The following is a 15609-nucleotide window of genomic DNA, read 5'->3' as shown; positions in this document are numbered from 1 at the left end:
AGTTGCGCCACTGCACTTCTCTCTAAGCACCTTCCCACTTGAATTCTGCAGGCTAGCAATCTCACAGTTTAATGTTTGCTACTGATAGGTCAGACTTTCAGTAGCAAAATTAGTGGTGTGTTCCCCATCTCCACAACACTGACATCTTTTTACATTACCTACAGTGGCTGCTGCTGGCCGAAAAAAAAACTATTATTCCTCCTCTTCAAAGAGGGCGGCGAAGACAGCATGTTGTCGACATGTTGTCTCTTTCGGGGCTGCATGCGTGGGGAGCGGAGGAGGTAGAGTCATCAGTCAAACAAACATGTGTTTAAGGGAAAAAATTCGACCAACACATTCAGCAAATGAAAAGGGGTAAATGTACTGTAAGTCTGAACGTAATGAAAATAATTCACTTAATAATAGTAGGGTCAATTCTATTCTTAGAAACATATAGGAAGATATTCTAAACTACTTATATAACTTAACTCATTATATAATGCAAATAAGGTTGCGTAAAAATCGGTGGGGTCAATTTGAGCATCCTGAAAAGTTAGTAGTGTTATGTCCCAATCGTCCCTATGCAATCCTACGCCCTTGATTATGAGAGAAACCTCACTACCTGTTTGTGTTGTCTGCAGTAACAGTGACTACCTTAATTATAGAGTAATCAGGCACAACACTAACCTACAAAAACGAAGATTAAAAGATGACGATTACAAAGAATTAAAAAGTTATTGTTTGTCTGGAAATGCCCTATGATAGTCTGCTAACCAGTCTATGTTGTAAAATGTAATCAGAGAATATTAATACACCAATAAATTTTCTTTTTGGAAAGACTGGTAATTTTCCTAAAGGAAGAAGTCAAATAAAAAAAACACTCATGTCTTACCAAAAGGAAAATTAAATTGTGAGCAGACCAGTCTAGTCGAGTAGCTAGCCAGAAGATAATGATTGCAGCCTCTTCCTGGCAGACATCTGTTCAGCCTTCCAATCTTCATTGTTTAATCGTCCCTGTGGGTACTTTCAAGTATCCGACTTGCACTCCATTGAAATAATAGTTTACTCCATTGGAACATGCAAAATTACACACAGGTTCATAAATCAGTAGATCACCTTGTTGATGCTCCATATTGTTGAACCTGTAATGATTCTCAACTAATTATTAAAATGTGTACAAGTTTTAAGAAAAAATAATCATGTCCAGTCATTTCAACGTTGACTGAAGACACAATTTTAGAGAAAACGGCAGGCCTAGTATTCAATCATGTGTGAAATACAGCCTTGTTTTCACGTGACCTGGTTTGTTCTCCCCGTGTGTCCAGGCCTCTGAATGTGTGTGTGCAGATGGTAAAGTAGTCCCAGCATGTAAAAGAAGACGGCAGAACGTGTGCAGCCCATCACCATGCCTCAATAATGCCACCTGTGTGTCCAGAGGCCACGATTATGTGTGCAGGTGAAACACAAAAACACACACTTTGTCTGGAACTGCATTGCTGGATACAATTTGGTCAAATTTTCTCTCAACTCAACAATGAACTATTTGTATTTTTCACTTGATTGGTTAAAGCAGGGGTATTACCTATTTTTCAGGCATATGATATAATTCTACGGCGCTTTAAAGTAAGAGTGTGATAATATCTCGATACAGCGATATAACGCGATATTTTGCAACCCGATCGGTTATTGAACCTATGCTCCCACTAAGTATCAATACTTATATTTGACATATTGGACATACAATACAATGGAGTATGGATGCTGTAAAGTGCTCAATGTTTGTTGAGCAATTCATTCGAGGTCCACTAGGGGCGCTCAAGTGTGGCGGTGAAGGTAAAGTCGTCTAGAGCAGGGGTCCCCAACGACCGGGCCGCGGACCGGTACCGGTGCGTGGAGCATTTGGTACAAGGACAAGCCAGGACAAGAGCAAGACCTAAATAATGTATTTATTTATGTGTCTGTTTTACATCGTGACAGTTGCAATCATTTACATGGGTGGTGACATTTTTTGTTACTCAAAAATGTAACATATTCGTTTTAATTACCAAGTGTTTACCCATAAAATCAGTTTAAGGTGAAGTGCTAGACTTGACACCAAATGACGAGTCCGCTCAACCAACAAGACCAAATCCTAAACCCTCTTCACTCTCTAAGAGCAGTCTGGAAAGTCAAAACAATACTGTATAATATGTACTAAAATGGTGTATCTCAATTGGGCACAGATAGGTTGTCCCTTATGGATACAGTCCTTAGTTTGGGAGGTTCTCTTTGCTGAGACAGCATTGGTAGCCTTAATCTTAATCGCTTCTTCAGTCAATCAGTCAGTCAGTCAGTAAGTCAGTATCACACACACACACACACACACACACACACACACACACCCGCACACACCCACACACACGCACACACACCCCCACACACACATACACACACACGTATACATATACAGTGGGGTAAATAAATATTTGGTCAACCACTGATTGTGCAAGTTCTCCTACTTGAAAATATTAGAGAGGCCTGTAATTGTCAACATGGGTAGACCTCAACCATGAGAGACAGAATGTGGAAAAAAAAAAACAGAAAATCACATTGTTTGATTTTTAAAGAATGTATTTGCAAATCATGATGGAAAATAAGTATTTGGTTAATACCAAAAGTTCATCTCAACACTTTGTTATGTACCCTTTGTTGGGAATAACGGAGGCCAAACGTTTTCTGTAACTCTTCACCAGCTTTTCACACACTGTTGCTGGTATTTTGGCCCATTCCTCCATGCAGATCTTCTCTTGAGCAGTGATGTTTTGGGGCTGTCGTTGGGCAACACGGACTTTCAATTCCCTCCACAGATTTTCTATGGGGTTGAGATCTGGAGACTGGCTAGGCGACTCCAGGACCTTGAAATGCTTCTTACGAAGCCTCTCCTTTGTTGCCCTGGCTGTGTGTTTGGGATCATTGTCATGCTGAAAGACCCAGCCACGTCTCATCTTCAATGCCCTTGCTGACGGAAGGAGATTTTCACTCAAAATCTCTCGATACATGGCCACATTCATTCTTTCCTTTACACAGATCAGTCGTCCTGGTCCCTTTGCAGAAAAACAGCCCCAAAGCATGACGTTTCCATCCCCATGCTTCACAGTGGGTATGGTGTTCTTCAGATGCAATTCATTATTCTTTCTCCTCCAAACACGAGAACCTGCGTTTCTACCAAAAAGATCTATTTTGGTTTCATCTGACCATAATACATTCTCCCAGTCCTCTTCTGGATCATCCAAATGCTCTCTAGCGAATCGCAGACGGGCCTGGACGTGTACTTTCTTCAGCAGGGGGACACGTCTGGGAGTGCAGGATTTGAGTCCCTGGCGGCGCATTGTGTTACTGATAGTAGCCTTTGTCACTGTGGTCCCAGCTCTCTGTAGGTCATTCACTAGGTCCCCCCGTGTAGTTCTGGGATTTTTGCTCACTGTTCTTGTTATCATTTTGACGCCACGGGGTGAGATCTTGCATGGAGCACCAGATCGAGGGAGATTATCAGTGGTCTTGTATGTCTTCTATTTTCTAATAATTGCTCCCACAGTTGATTTCTTTACACCAAGTGTTTTACCTATTGCAGATTCAGTCTTCCCAGCCTGGTGCAGGTCTACAATTTTGTCTCTGGTGTTCTTCGACAGCTCTTTGGTCTTGGCCATAGTGGAGTTTGGAGTGTGACTGACTGTGGTTGTGGACGGGCGTCTTTTATACCTATAATGAGTTAAAACAGGTGCCATTAATACAGGTAACGAGTGGAGCCTTTTTAGACCTTGTTAGAAGAAGTTAGACCTCTTTGACAGCCAGAAATCTTGCTTGTTTGTAGGTGACCAAATACTTATTTTCCACTCTAATTTGGAATAAATTCTTTAAAAATCAAACAATGGGATTTTTTTCCCCCCACATTCTGTCTCTCCCGGTTGAGGTTTACCCATGTTGACAATTACAGGCCTCTCTAATCTTTTGAAGTAGGAGAACTTGCACAATTGGTGGTTGACTTAATACTTATTTGCCCCACTGTATATAATTTTCTAATTTAATTTAATTTAATTTAATTTAATTTAATTTAATTTAATTTAATTTAATTTAATTTAATTTAATTTAATTTAATTTAAAATAAACTGCTGTATTTGAAGCCAAAAGAACTGTTGTGTTTGATAGAACAATATGTCTATATGCTGCCATTGCAGTTTCATGGCGCATTAAGCCCCCGAACTATTTTTAAATTGTTCGTTTTACCCTGGAGACCCCCGTTTACAGACACCACGCAACCACTTTTGTTTCAACCCAGCCATAAAAAGAAGGTAAGTAATTATATTTATTATTCGAAATATCTATCATTTTTAGCTTGGAATCATTAATTGATGTCTTATGTTTAGTTTAAAAAAAAAAAAAAACTTAAAAAAATTATTCACTCGCATATTTTCAACTTTTCAACAAATTATGTCACAATGAAAAAAATGGTGTCTGTAAATAAGTCACAGATATCTACCTGAAAACGATTGCTTAATTGTATTTTTTTTTTTTTGTTACTGTCGCATTTTGCCAATATTTTAGTAGATAAATAATCGATCCAAACAAAGAAAAACAAACAAACAAACAAAAAAAAACGTATAAAAGGGTAAATATATAAAAAAGAAAATCTCGACCACTACTTGATGTCTGCGATTTCTGCATCGCGAGCATCATTATATTACCATGTTTCACCCATAAAATCCCCCCCCAATCTGACTGTAGCCATTGACATCTGTGTCTTGATACATGCTACATGGAGTTTTTGGATTAAGTGTATCATATGGGATTATTCATTATGCACACTATGGTTCAAAAGTTTGGGTAGACCCCAAACCTTTGAACGGGAGTGTAAGTGTGTTACTTTTTATTTGTATTTTTATCTTTTACTTGTATTTTTTTTCTTAGATATTAGGTATTTTAGGTATTTTTACTTAATTAAATATAAAGATGCAAAAAATTATTTAAGTAAAAAAAAGTGAGTACATCATCCACCACTGAATCTGCATAACCCAAATTTGATTCAGATAGGCTCAAGCTACCCATGCCCTTGAACAGAATAAGCAGTAGAGAAATTATGTGGATGTGTCAGATTTATTTCATGTTTCACTTGTTTTTTACTTTCTTAACTTAACCTTTATTTTACCTTTAAGTCCAATTGTTATCTTTCTAGAGGAGGAATATTTAACAAACTTTTCAATCTCTGCCAGAAAATAGAAATGTATGAGTCCAGACATTTTGTGAAAATACAGCTTGTTAGCGCCCGAGGCTTGAGGTGAAATGATTTTATGACACTCACCTCCCCTCAACAGATGTCTGCGTGGCTTTTCAGGGAAGAACTGTGAAGAAGTAAATGACTACTGCCTTGTGCTCAATATCAACTGTCTAAATGAGGGATTGTGTTTGAGTGTAATTGCCGGATATCAGGTGAGTAATTCAATATCTCTGTCATAATCAAATACTCAGAGGCCCCAGAAATATGTCTCATGTTGCACCTGGAAGAATCATGTGATCTCCTCTAATACGACATTGATTAGTTTGATCGTGACAGATGCTTCAAATTAGCTGTTCACATTGTAAATTTTCAGTGGAATATGGAATGTTAAATAAAGATGTCCTTAGTGTCTTTAGCTTTGAACATCCAAAAACCACATCTGAGTGTCATGTGCTGCTTGCAAAAAAAAAAGCCTACTGTGATTAGTTGGTGCAAGATGCTATAATGTTGTGTATCTCCGCCTATTGTAGCACTTAAACTCCGTTGAACACTTTTGGGATAAAGTCCAACATGGATCATTGACTTCACAATATATTGACATGTAACAGGGCACAGGGCTGATCCGTAGGGGGCCTATTTTTAAAAACTTCAAGTCAAATATTTTCAAAACCAAAGCTGCTACCGACCTAAAACCAAAACAGGCACCTTAGCCATACAGTATACAGTATGAGTCTTCATGAGCAGCGGCATCAAAAAATTCAAAGTCGTTCCCTTATAAAATCTCTTTTTTTTTTTTTTTTTTTTTTTTTTTTCCCAAACACCACCATTCAAATGATAGGGGTCTAAGCGACCCCAAACGTTTGAACAGTAATTTTGGTATAACAACACTTAAAATTGCCATAAAATTCCTATATTTTCAGGATCAATAGCAATATTTTACAAATTAAGTTTTTGCCCATAATAGCAAATCAACTTTTTTTCAACAGCTATTAAATCACTAAATTTTCACATCAGAAACTTAATACTTGTGGAACACATGTAGAATTATTTATAAATACTTTCAAAATAGATTATTAATGAATTCTGTATGCAATCACAACTTATTATAGAATAGAATAGCCCTTTATTGTCATTATACAGTTGTATAATTAGATAGTTGTAGTGAATGAGGCTAGCGGCCGCCTGACGTAAACAGAGCTTTTCTGGTGAAAATTCTTGTGAATAAATATTTAAATCCGAGAATTCTTCACAGATATGGACATATAACAGTCTCGATTCTTGGTTAAAAGCACAGAAACCGTGCAGTTAGCATTTATTTTACGTAAATATGTCGAAGTACAAAGCTTCTCTGTTAGCGAATGAGGCTAGCGGCCGCCTAATGTAAACAGCTTTCTGACGAAAATTCATGTGAATAGATGCTTAAATCCCCGAATTCTTCATAGATTTGGATGTAAAACAGTCTAAATTATTGGTTAAAAGCAAAGAAACCGTGCAGTTAGCGTTTATTTTACGTAAATATGTGGAAGTACAATGCTACTCTGTTAGCGAAGGAGGCTAGCGGCCGCCTGATGTAAACAGCTTTCTGGCGAAAATTCATGTGAATAGATGCTCAAATCCCCGAATTCTTCATAGATTTGGCCGTAAAACAGTCTCACTTCTAGGTTAAAAGCGAAAATAAACGTGCGTTTAGCATTTATTTTACGTGAAAATGTTGATGTACAATGCTACTCTGTTAGCGAATGAGGCTAGCGGCCGCCTGACGTAAACAGCTTTTCTGGCGAAAATTCTTGTGAATATATGCTCAAATCCCCAAATTCATCATAAATATGGACGTAAAACAGTCTAGATTATTGGTTAAAAACATGAAAAAAAAACGTAAACAAGTTTTGAAGTCTATGCATGGATGTAGAAAAAGGGCTTGTCATCAAAATCAGTGCTCGACTTCATAAATGTGCTTATAAGTAAATTGTCAAAAAGTCCAATATACAACACCCAAGCCTTATGAAAAGCCTTCTGAGAATGGGACATCACTTAAATTCTTGAAAGTGATTCACGGTAGGTAAGAAAATATCTTTGGCACTGGAGTGTATTTGTACACAGTACTTTGATGGAATGTAAAATTACCGTTATGCAGTGGCGTCGCCAGGCCTTTTTTAGGGGGGCTGAAGCCCCCCTAAATAATTTGGTCTTGTTTTATAAAAAAAAAAAAAAAAAAATTAATAATAATAATAAAAATAAATAAATAAATAAATAAATAAAACATAACAAATGCTGACATATTCACTATGAAGTTTCCAGAATATTATTTTAAATCAATAATCATATAACCTATGGTTATTAACTTAAATATGATCATAAAACTGTCAGTTTCCCCTCACTTCATAAAGTCAGGTAGAAAACCCCTTAGCCAATCCATTCCATTTGTTCATATAGAGAACGCCCACATCACTGAAAATCCAGTCCATTACCGTTACTGAGTATGTGAAGGGGCATGTTTTTACAATTTGGTTGAATGAAAGGGGAGTTGACTGATTTTGACAGCTTTCTGGTTAGAGCAGAGCGTGAGTAGATGGATGAAGGATGGACATAAGAAGGTTTTCCAAGAAAGTGAGTACAGTGGTACTTTGACATACAATCGCTTCGACACACGATATTTTCGACATCTGATGAAAAATTTGACTCACCATTTGTTTCTACATCCGACATAATGCTCGAAATACGACGATTTATGACAGCGTTGCAATTTTATTGTTTTCCCGCAAGACACCCACACGGCGGATTTTCTTGTGAGAGAAATCAACATGGCCTCCAAGAATGTTAAAGCAGGTGGTAAAAAAAGAAAAAAGGTGAGGCTTACCAATGGAAAAATATGAGAGTAGGTTGTGCATCCGTGAACTGCTTGACAATACTCCTCCGACCTCCGTTTGCCAGTCTTTATAAGTAAAGGTGACAACCATTGCCAAAGAGATCGCCAGGTATTCAGGTTTTTAATCATTTATTTCAGAACTTGTGCAACACAACAAAAGGACGTTAAAAGTGAAAGGAGTGAACTGCACTCACTCACTCACTCTGCCGTCAGCCCCGCGTTGCGTTCAGGTATACCACACAAAATACGACTGTCACATTAGAACCCAATTTGTTACATTATTACAGGTATTATTATTAGTATTACTACTATATCATTATTCCAATTTTCATTCATAATGTATTTCTTTTGCTCTTTGTAATTGCTATTTGCAATAGCAACAGCAGTATTTATTAAGAATTTAGTGCAGGTTTTCGGGCTGTGGAAAGAATTAATGGAATTATAATGTATTCTAATGGGAAAATCTTGCTTGACATACGACCATTTCAATTTACAAACAAGGTCCTGGAATGAATTAACTTCGTGTGTATAGGTACCACTGTAAATTTATCACTGCTGGTAGTAATAGTTAATTAGGTCCAGCTCCGAGCTAACAGCAGAAAGTCCGATGTAATTAATAAACCAAATGCTCCGTGTTTGACAAATAAAAAACAGGTTTGCAGACTACAGACAATCTCTGCGCATGTCTTACCTTTGTTGTTTTGCGGTCAAAAGTTACATCCCAGCTCTAAAATAACGCTGCTACTTAGCTGCTACTAGCTAGTTAGTCTGAAATGCATTATGAAGGTCCTCGTTGTTTATAGAGTTAAGTGTGCACTCTTTTTACCACTACCTTTGGGGTGACTTCTTTCTGGATGATCAGCTGTGTTTCTCACTTTATGTATAGATGAGTACAAGAACTGACCTCATTCACATATGATTATCATCAGTGGATAGTCATAATAATACACAAATAATAATCACTCCACCACCTTTATTGACCTGTAGGAGTCAGAGCAGAGAGATTAATTTGCCACCCTTAAAACAGACGTCATTCTTTGATGACGTCTACGTAGTAGCTTGCAATTGTAGCTATTTTTTTCTGTTGTTCTACTGTATTAAAAAATAGACCTAAACAACACAATAATAATAATAATAATAATAATAATAATGATGAATACATTTTCAGTCTTTGCTAGCTGTTTGTGAAGTTTTGCAGCTTGTACGCTACGTTCACTTACATCCTGGTCATTATCTGGGGGCTAAGTCCCCCATGTTTTTAAAACCTAGTGATGCCCCTGCCGTAATGCAAATGACTGACCATTTTTTTGTATTCTAATTTAGGTATATATACTGTAGGATTTGACACAAAAATGCATTACTGCAGGGGGTAACTCAGGCACAGTAACTCATTTTGGGGCTACATTATCCCTTAGGAAACTATAATGACGCATTAGCACCAGAAATTGTGGTCCGATTTCACTGAACTGACTCCACAGCACACTAATTAAAATCGAGTGGCAACATATTCAGTTAGAGAAAAACGATCAAATATGCAGATTCTAATGGAAATAGACTGTACAGTGCCTTGATAACATCATAAGGTTTGTGTGAAATTACTGTTAATTGGATATATATAGTAGTGTTGCACCAATACCATTTTTTGGGCCAGATACCGATACAGATACCTGGCTGTGCAGTATCGGCCGATACCGATACCATTCCGATACCACTCTGTTAGCAAAAAAAACACACAAAAAAAAACGTGTGTGTGTGTATATGTACGTATAAGGGATGCAACGATACAGTTAAGTCATGGTTCGTACGATTTTCGATACAATTCAATAAATTTAATGCTCTGAAACAGAAAATACAACTATTATTATTTTTTTTTATTTGCTAACAAGCAAAAATAACATCATATAAACAAGCATTTTAGTGCATAATATTTATGTGCTTACTTCTTACTGATCTGAAGAAATTTTGTATATAAGTGCTCAGAACAACCTTTACTGTTTGTAAAGTGGGGCACACTGTTGATTGCTGCAGCTCTCTTAGCAGCTATATTTACCATACAAGCAAAACATCCTATTTGTGGTCCGAGTCCATCTGTAACATGTACTGAATAAACAGTATTTGCAGCATTATCTATAGTCACTGATATGGATTGATTTCGCCTGCTTAACTTCCATTCAATCATGGTGGTTTCTAATTCATCAATGTAGTATATGGACTACGCGTCGCTCAGGGCTCACGCAGTGAATGGCATGGGATCTAATGTATCACATCTAGGTTGCTATTTGATGATATCTAGTGTGTGCGCGCGGGGGTTGGTATGGGATCTAATTTAGCACATCTAGGTTGCTATTTGATGATATCTAGTGTACGCGCTACGCCGCTTGAGTGTTGTCTGCCCACAGAAGTCACTTCTGCTCATTACTGCACAACACATATGACAATCGACTTTCATAAACAGGACGAGTTTGAAGTATGGCGCTCTTAATTTGCCACTCATTGTTCATCATGAAACCATGAGTTTGCTTAGTCTCCCACGGTTTTAACCTTTTTGATCCCATCGGCGCTATAATAGCAGGCGTTAGCTTACGCATGCTAATCGTTTGTGAATGCTATGTTAGATGAGCAGCGTAACATCGCGGATATGCGTTGTAGTCATCCTTAAAATTGAAGACGAGTTAATTTCGTTTGGTAATTTCGAGACAAAGACATACAGATGTCATGCATTGGGATTTGGGAAGTTAGCTCACGTGGGGAGGACAGTACATTTGCGTTCAAGTGATGCCAGTAGATGGTATCGGCGCCCTAAATGTTGGTACTCGTCGATACCGATACCACCAATTCGGGCTGGATCGGCACCCCCTGCCGATACTGGTATCGGTATCGGTGCAACTTTAATGTATAGTAAAGTATTGTAAGCATTTGAGAATACTATGTTTCTTCAAGTCCTCTTTTTGTGTCATCTTCTTCGATGTATAATTTCTGACATGATGACTCAAATTATACCATAATATCATTGTTATTGCTGCCATGGAAACAAACTGTCATCTTTTATTCTTAAATTTACACCTAAATTTACACCCCACTTCCATAGTCGTAATTCCCTAGTTCTCTGCAGATAATAAGCCTGCGAGCCACCACTGAGCTCAAATCTAAAGTTGAATAGTAAAATGAGATTGATGAGTAGTGCATCTTGTCAAATTTACTCACACCGTTGTTTTGCTGCAGTGTATCTGTAAACCTGGATGGACGGGAGAGTTTTGTCAGTACGTAAGCGATGCATGCCTTGTAAAAACCAACAGCTGCTTGAATGGAGCCACGTGTATTACAACAAGCCAGGTGACGTCCCCTCCACAGTACATGTGCAAATGTCCAGATGGATTTGCAGGTGAGACAACTCTGTTCACACAAAAGTAGCATATGTATTTAAATGAAGGAAATGAGATAGCAGCTAATAGAAGTAGGTCAAATCTTGAAAACTTTGCAACATAAAATGTCACTGAATATTTTTAATTCCTCAAATACAAAATTGCATTTAGTACATAAAGTGGTTATGCTAATTCTAGCCTTTAATTTGTAATCTCATATGTCACTTGTTTTGTAGCATTGACAGTAGATATTTGCACACAGTGAGACAGATACTTTAAAACAGCATTATCTACGGAATGCCTGAGTATTGCTTTCATATTCTTGTTGGTAATGAAAACAAAATCACAAACCATTCTTAGAATGTCATTCAAGCCTGTGCGCGAATTCATCCAAATGAAAGGGCATCATGTCATTGGATTGGCTTTGTCAGCTCATACTGCATGCCTTACCAATTATTAGCTTTATAAATAAGTTAAAGAATGCAGCTTTAATTTCTTCGAAAAATAAATACTCAGCCATTTCTGGCTAACCTAGTCAGTAAGACAACGCTGAGAGCAAAAATCAAGTAATTAAGTCAATGTTGATGTTCATTTTATCTATTTATTTTGCATTTTATGTTTGATTCAAAGCAACACTAGTTTACTTTTCAACCTTTACAAAATATTTTCATAACATTTGTGATATGTTAACTGACAGCTAGTTGTATGACTACTCTGTTATGGCCTTAGGGGTTCTGTATCGCTTTCAGCGGCACTAATTAACTTTGAGGAGGATGGCAAGAACCCTCCCACACAAAAAAACTACAAATGTGCTGACTGCTTCAGCATACGCCACTTCTCCCTTTCCCTATGCGTCATAAAGACGGACGTCGATACGAACGCTTTTGTGCAAATATTGCAAATCTGGCAGAGCAACAAAAGAGATGAAAAAATTTGTGCGAGGAACAATAAAAAAAGAAAAAAACGGAGGATACCAGGATAAAAGGTCACTCAAGGATAAATATTGGCCTGTCTTTCACTCGCTGGCATTTGGCTTTGACTTTTATACAGTGAAAGAGGACCAGTCTGTTTACTATATCTAAAAATGTTTGCAGCGGACAGCAGGAAGCCAAATAAATTAAGACGTCACTTAAAGACATTAGACCCCAATCAAATTGATTAGCCGCTTGACTTTTTTTTTTTTTTTTTCAGCGAAAACGTGCCAAATATTGCCAACAATCATCCCACTCTGTCAGTGTTACATCAGTAAACCAGCGAGCACTGTTAGCATCATATAAGGTGGCAAACCAAGTTTCTCAGTGCAAAACAACCCCATACCATAGCAAAGGAGCTGATACTGCCTGCAGCAAAAATAAAAACTGTCCCTCTGTCCAATGACACTGTTGTTTTTGTTCTCTTAATATTTGTTTTTCGGTCAAATTGTTTGACATATTGTCCTCATGATTTAATGTTGCTAATTAATTTGAATCGATTATTATTTATTGATTTTATTAAATTTTATTTTTCAGGATCAAATGGTCAAAACATGCACCTTGAGTATAATTTTACAGGTTGGATGTGACTTTTCTTTTTTTTTTCTTTTTAATTCGGGTAACTTAATGTGCTTTAGGTGTTTTCTGTTACAAACAAAATAATGTTCATAAAGTTATACTTTTGTAAATGGATCTATTGTAAATGGATCTATATTCCTCTATTTTTTTCTTTAATGTTAAAAAGGACAATTATACACAGAGATACTTATAATAATAATAATATAATAATAATAATTCTATAGACAAATGATCCTATTTACAGAGGCGGCAGAGTGCTCCCTGGTGTCATTCTGCGCACCCCTCCTGGCCTAGGGGTGGTTTGGGAGGGTCACGCCTCCGTCCCTTTGGTCTGTCTCCGGCCCTGTCCGTCTCTCCGGGCTGTGGGCCCTTGGGTGGGGCTTGTTGTCCCTTGCTGGTGGGGTGGACATCCCCTGGTCTCCGGCGCTTGGCGTAACGCCTGTTCGGGGTGGGTGCTCGGGCGGCGGGGGGAGGGGTGGGCGGTTGCGCCGGTGGGTGGTCTGGGGTGGGCGTTGATCGGGGCCCTGCCATTTCTCCCGCCCAGCTACTGGTGGTTCCTGTGGACGAGCATTCCTGTGGTGGTGCATCCCCTCTTCCCATCCCTGAAGGCCGGTTGATGGGAGTGCGGGTGGCCCAGGGGATCACCCTGGATCCCGGGGGGGGGTGACGATGTCTCCTTTACTACTGCGGGAGGAGGGATGGGCTGCGCTGGTCCTCATTGGAAGCGCAGTCTCCCGAAGGCAAAACACTACCTCTTTTGTCCACCTGCGCCGCTAAAATCGATCATAACTGAAAAGTTACCTAGTGTTGTGCGCATGTGTCCTCGCCGAACCTACTTTTTAGCTGTGCTAGAATGACACGTAATTGCACATCCACTCGGTGGTTGGCAGTGGCGCTCTCATTTTTAGAATGTACACAGTATTTTTGCATTAAACAAGAGCACACAGCAAAGAGCAGGATCTATGAAGTCTCCTGAAAGCTAAGATGAGGAAATATGACAAGCATACATAGTTTGGCTCACTTTTGATACAGTGGGAGACAAGGAAAGACCGGTATGTTTACTGTTTTCAAAAATGTTGGCAGCGGACAGTATGAAGTGAAATCAATGAAGACTTCACTTAAAGACGATAGACTCCATTCACATTGATAAGCCGGTTGAAAATTTTTAAGCGAAAACGTGCTGAATATTGCCAACGTTCGTCTTATCATAGCAGAGGAACTGATACTGTCTGCAGCATTAGACATGATGCGATACGATACAAGTGCTGCAAAAATAAATAAATAAATAAATAAATGTCACTGTTTCCAATGACACTCATGTTTTGTTTTATTAATTTTGGTTTGGCATATTGTGCTCTGAGTTAATGTTGCTAATTAATTTCAACTTATTAACGTTTATTGATGTTATTTATTTATTTTTTTTAAGTATCAAATAGTTAAAAAATGTGCCCTGAGTGTGTTTTTTTTTTTTTTTTTTTTTTTAATTCAGGCAAAGTGATGCGCTTTAAGTCTTGTCTGTTACAGACAAAACTATATTAATAAAGTTATACTTTATTGTAGGTTGATCTATATTACTTTTTTTCTTCTTTAATATTAAAACGGGCACAATGTTATGCAGAGGTGTACTTATAATAATTAAAATTTTATAGACAAATGATACTATTTACAGTGGCGGCAAAAAGTTGGGGGGGGGGGTACAAAACATTTATTTTTTTCCTGGAGTGGGGCGTAACAAAATAAATGAGAAGCACTGCTTTAATACAAAAGACTATTTACGTAAAGTCGACATGTTGACATTACATGCCTGGACAGATGACACAACGAGCTGGCATGACTTATAATTGGATAACGAAAAAAGATGAAAATTGTTTTAAACCTCGCATATACTGTACTTATCTAAATTGCAAATATTGATTAAAAAAAAAAAAAAAAGTACAAGTAAATCTGTTGACAGGAACTTGCACACAAACAATCTGAGAAGAAAATAACCTTAAAATTACACTTCAATACTAATATAGGAGACTTAAAATAAATAAAAATAAATAAATAAAATTCAGAGGAAGGCTGATTAAAAGTCCCACAAGAAGCCCTGCAATGACCTGTACTTGTATTCAATTGTATCTTGCCATGACTTAAATAACGCTAAAGGTTGAGACAGAACATGTGGAGGACGCATCAACCTATTTAGGAAGTGTCTGTGACCTCTAGTAATGTGTATATATATGTGTATATATCATACTAAGGTCAACAGTTTTGTAGAGGTTTAGTTTCCTGCTGCCACGTTCGCAACAAAGTGATTAAGTGCCCAGAGAAGCGGAATTGCTACCAGCTCAAGGTCTTTTCTGCCACTGACTTTTTACCTCTAACCTTACTAAAGAGATAGAAAACACAGTTGAGGAAAAAAAATGGCACAGATTGAAATATTTCAAAGGCATAAATCACCTTAGCTGGCCAACATGATAAATAGGTCAGCATAATTGTCACAGGCTAGTTTGCTTTGTGAATTTTGTGTTACTATATTTTACTTACAGTGGAAGTAAACATAAGTAAGATAAACAAGTCTGTTCTAAAATGGTGGAACGGTGGATTTTCCAAAATGTA

The 15609-nt window shown here is 37.8% G+C and overlaps 1 protein-coding gene across 1 annotated transcript in view; it reads left to right on the top strand.

Annotated features, from left to right (window-relative positions):
- The window catches only part of eys (eyes shut homolog), a 522745-nt gene that overhangs the window by 64114 nt on the left and 443022 nt on the right, over positions 1-15609 (top strand). The window contains exons 5-7 of the mRNA XM_057847548.1: positions 1305-1435; positions 5328-5442; positions 11319-11478. Coding sequence (XP_057703531.1) covers positions 1305-1435; positions 5328-5442; positions 11319-11478 — 406 coding nt within the window. The remainder of the gene's footprint in view (positions 1-1304; positions 1436-5327; positions 5443-11318; positions 11479-15609) is intronic.

This window comes from Corythoichthys intestinalis, chromosome 10, assembly GCF_030265065.1.
Source record: "Corythoichthys intestinalis isolate RoL2023-P3 chromosome 10, ASM3026506v1, whole genome shotgun sequence".
Classification (NCBI taxonomy): Eukaryota; Metazoa; Chordata; class Actinopteri; order Syngnathiformes; family Syngnathidae; genus Corythoichthys; species Corythoichthys intestinalis.
Note: the sequence above shows the minus strand (reverse complement) of the source record. Positions and strands in the feature narration are given on the sequence as shown.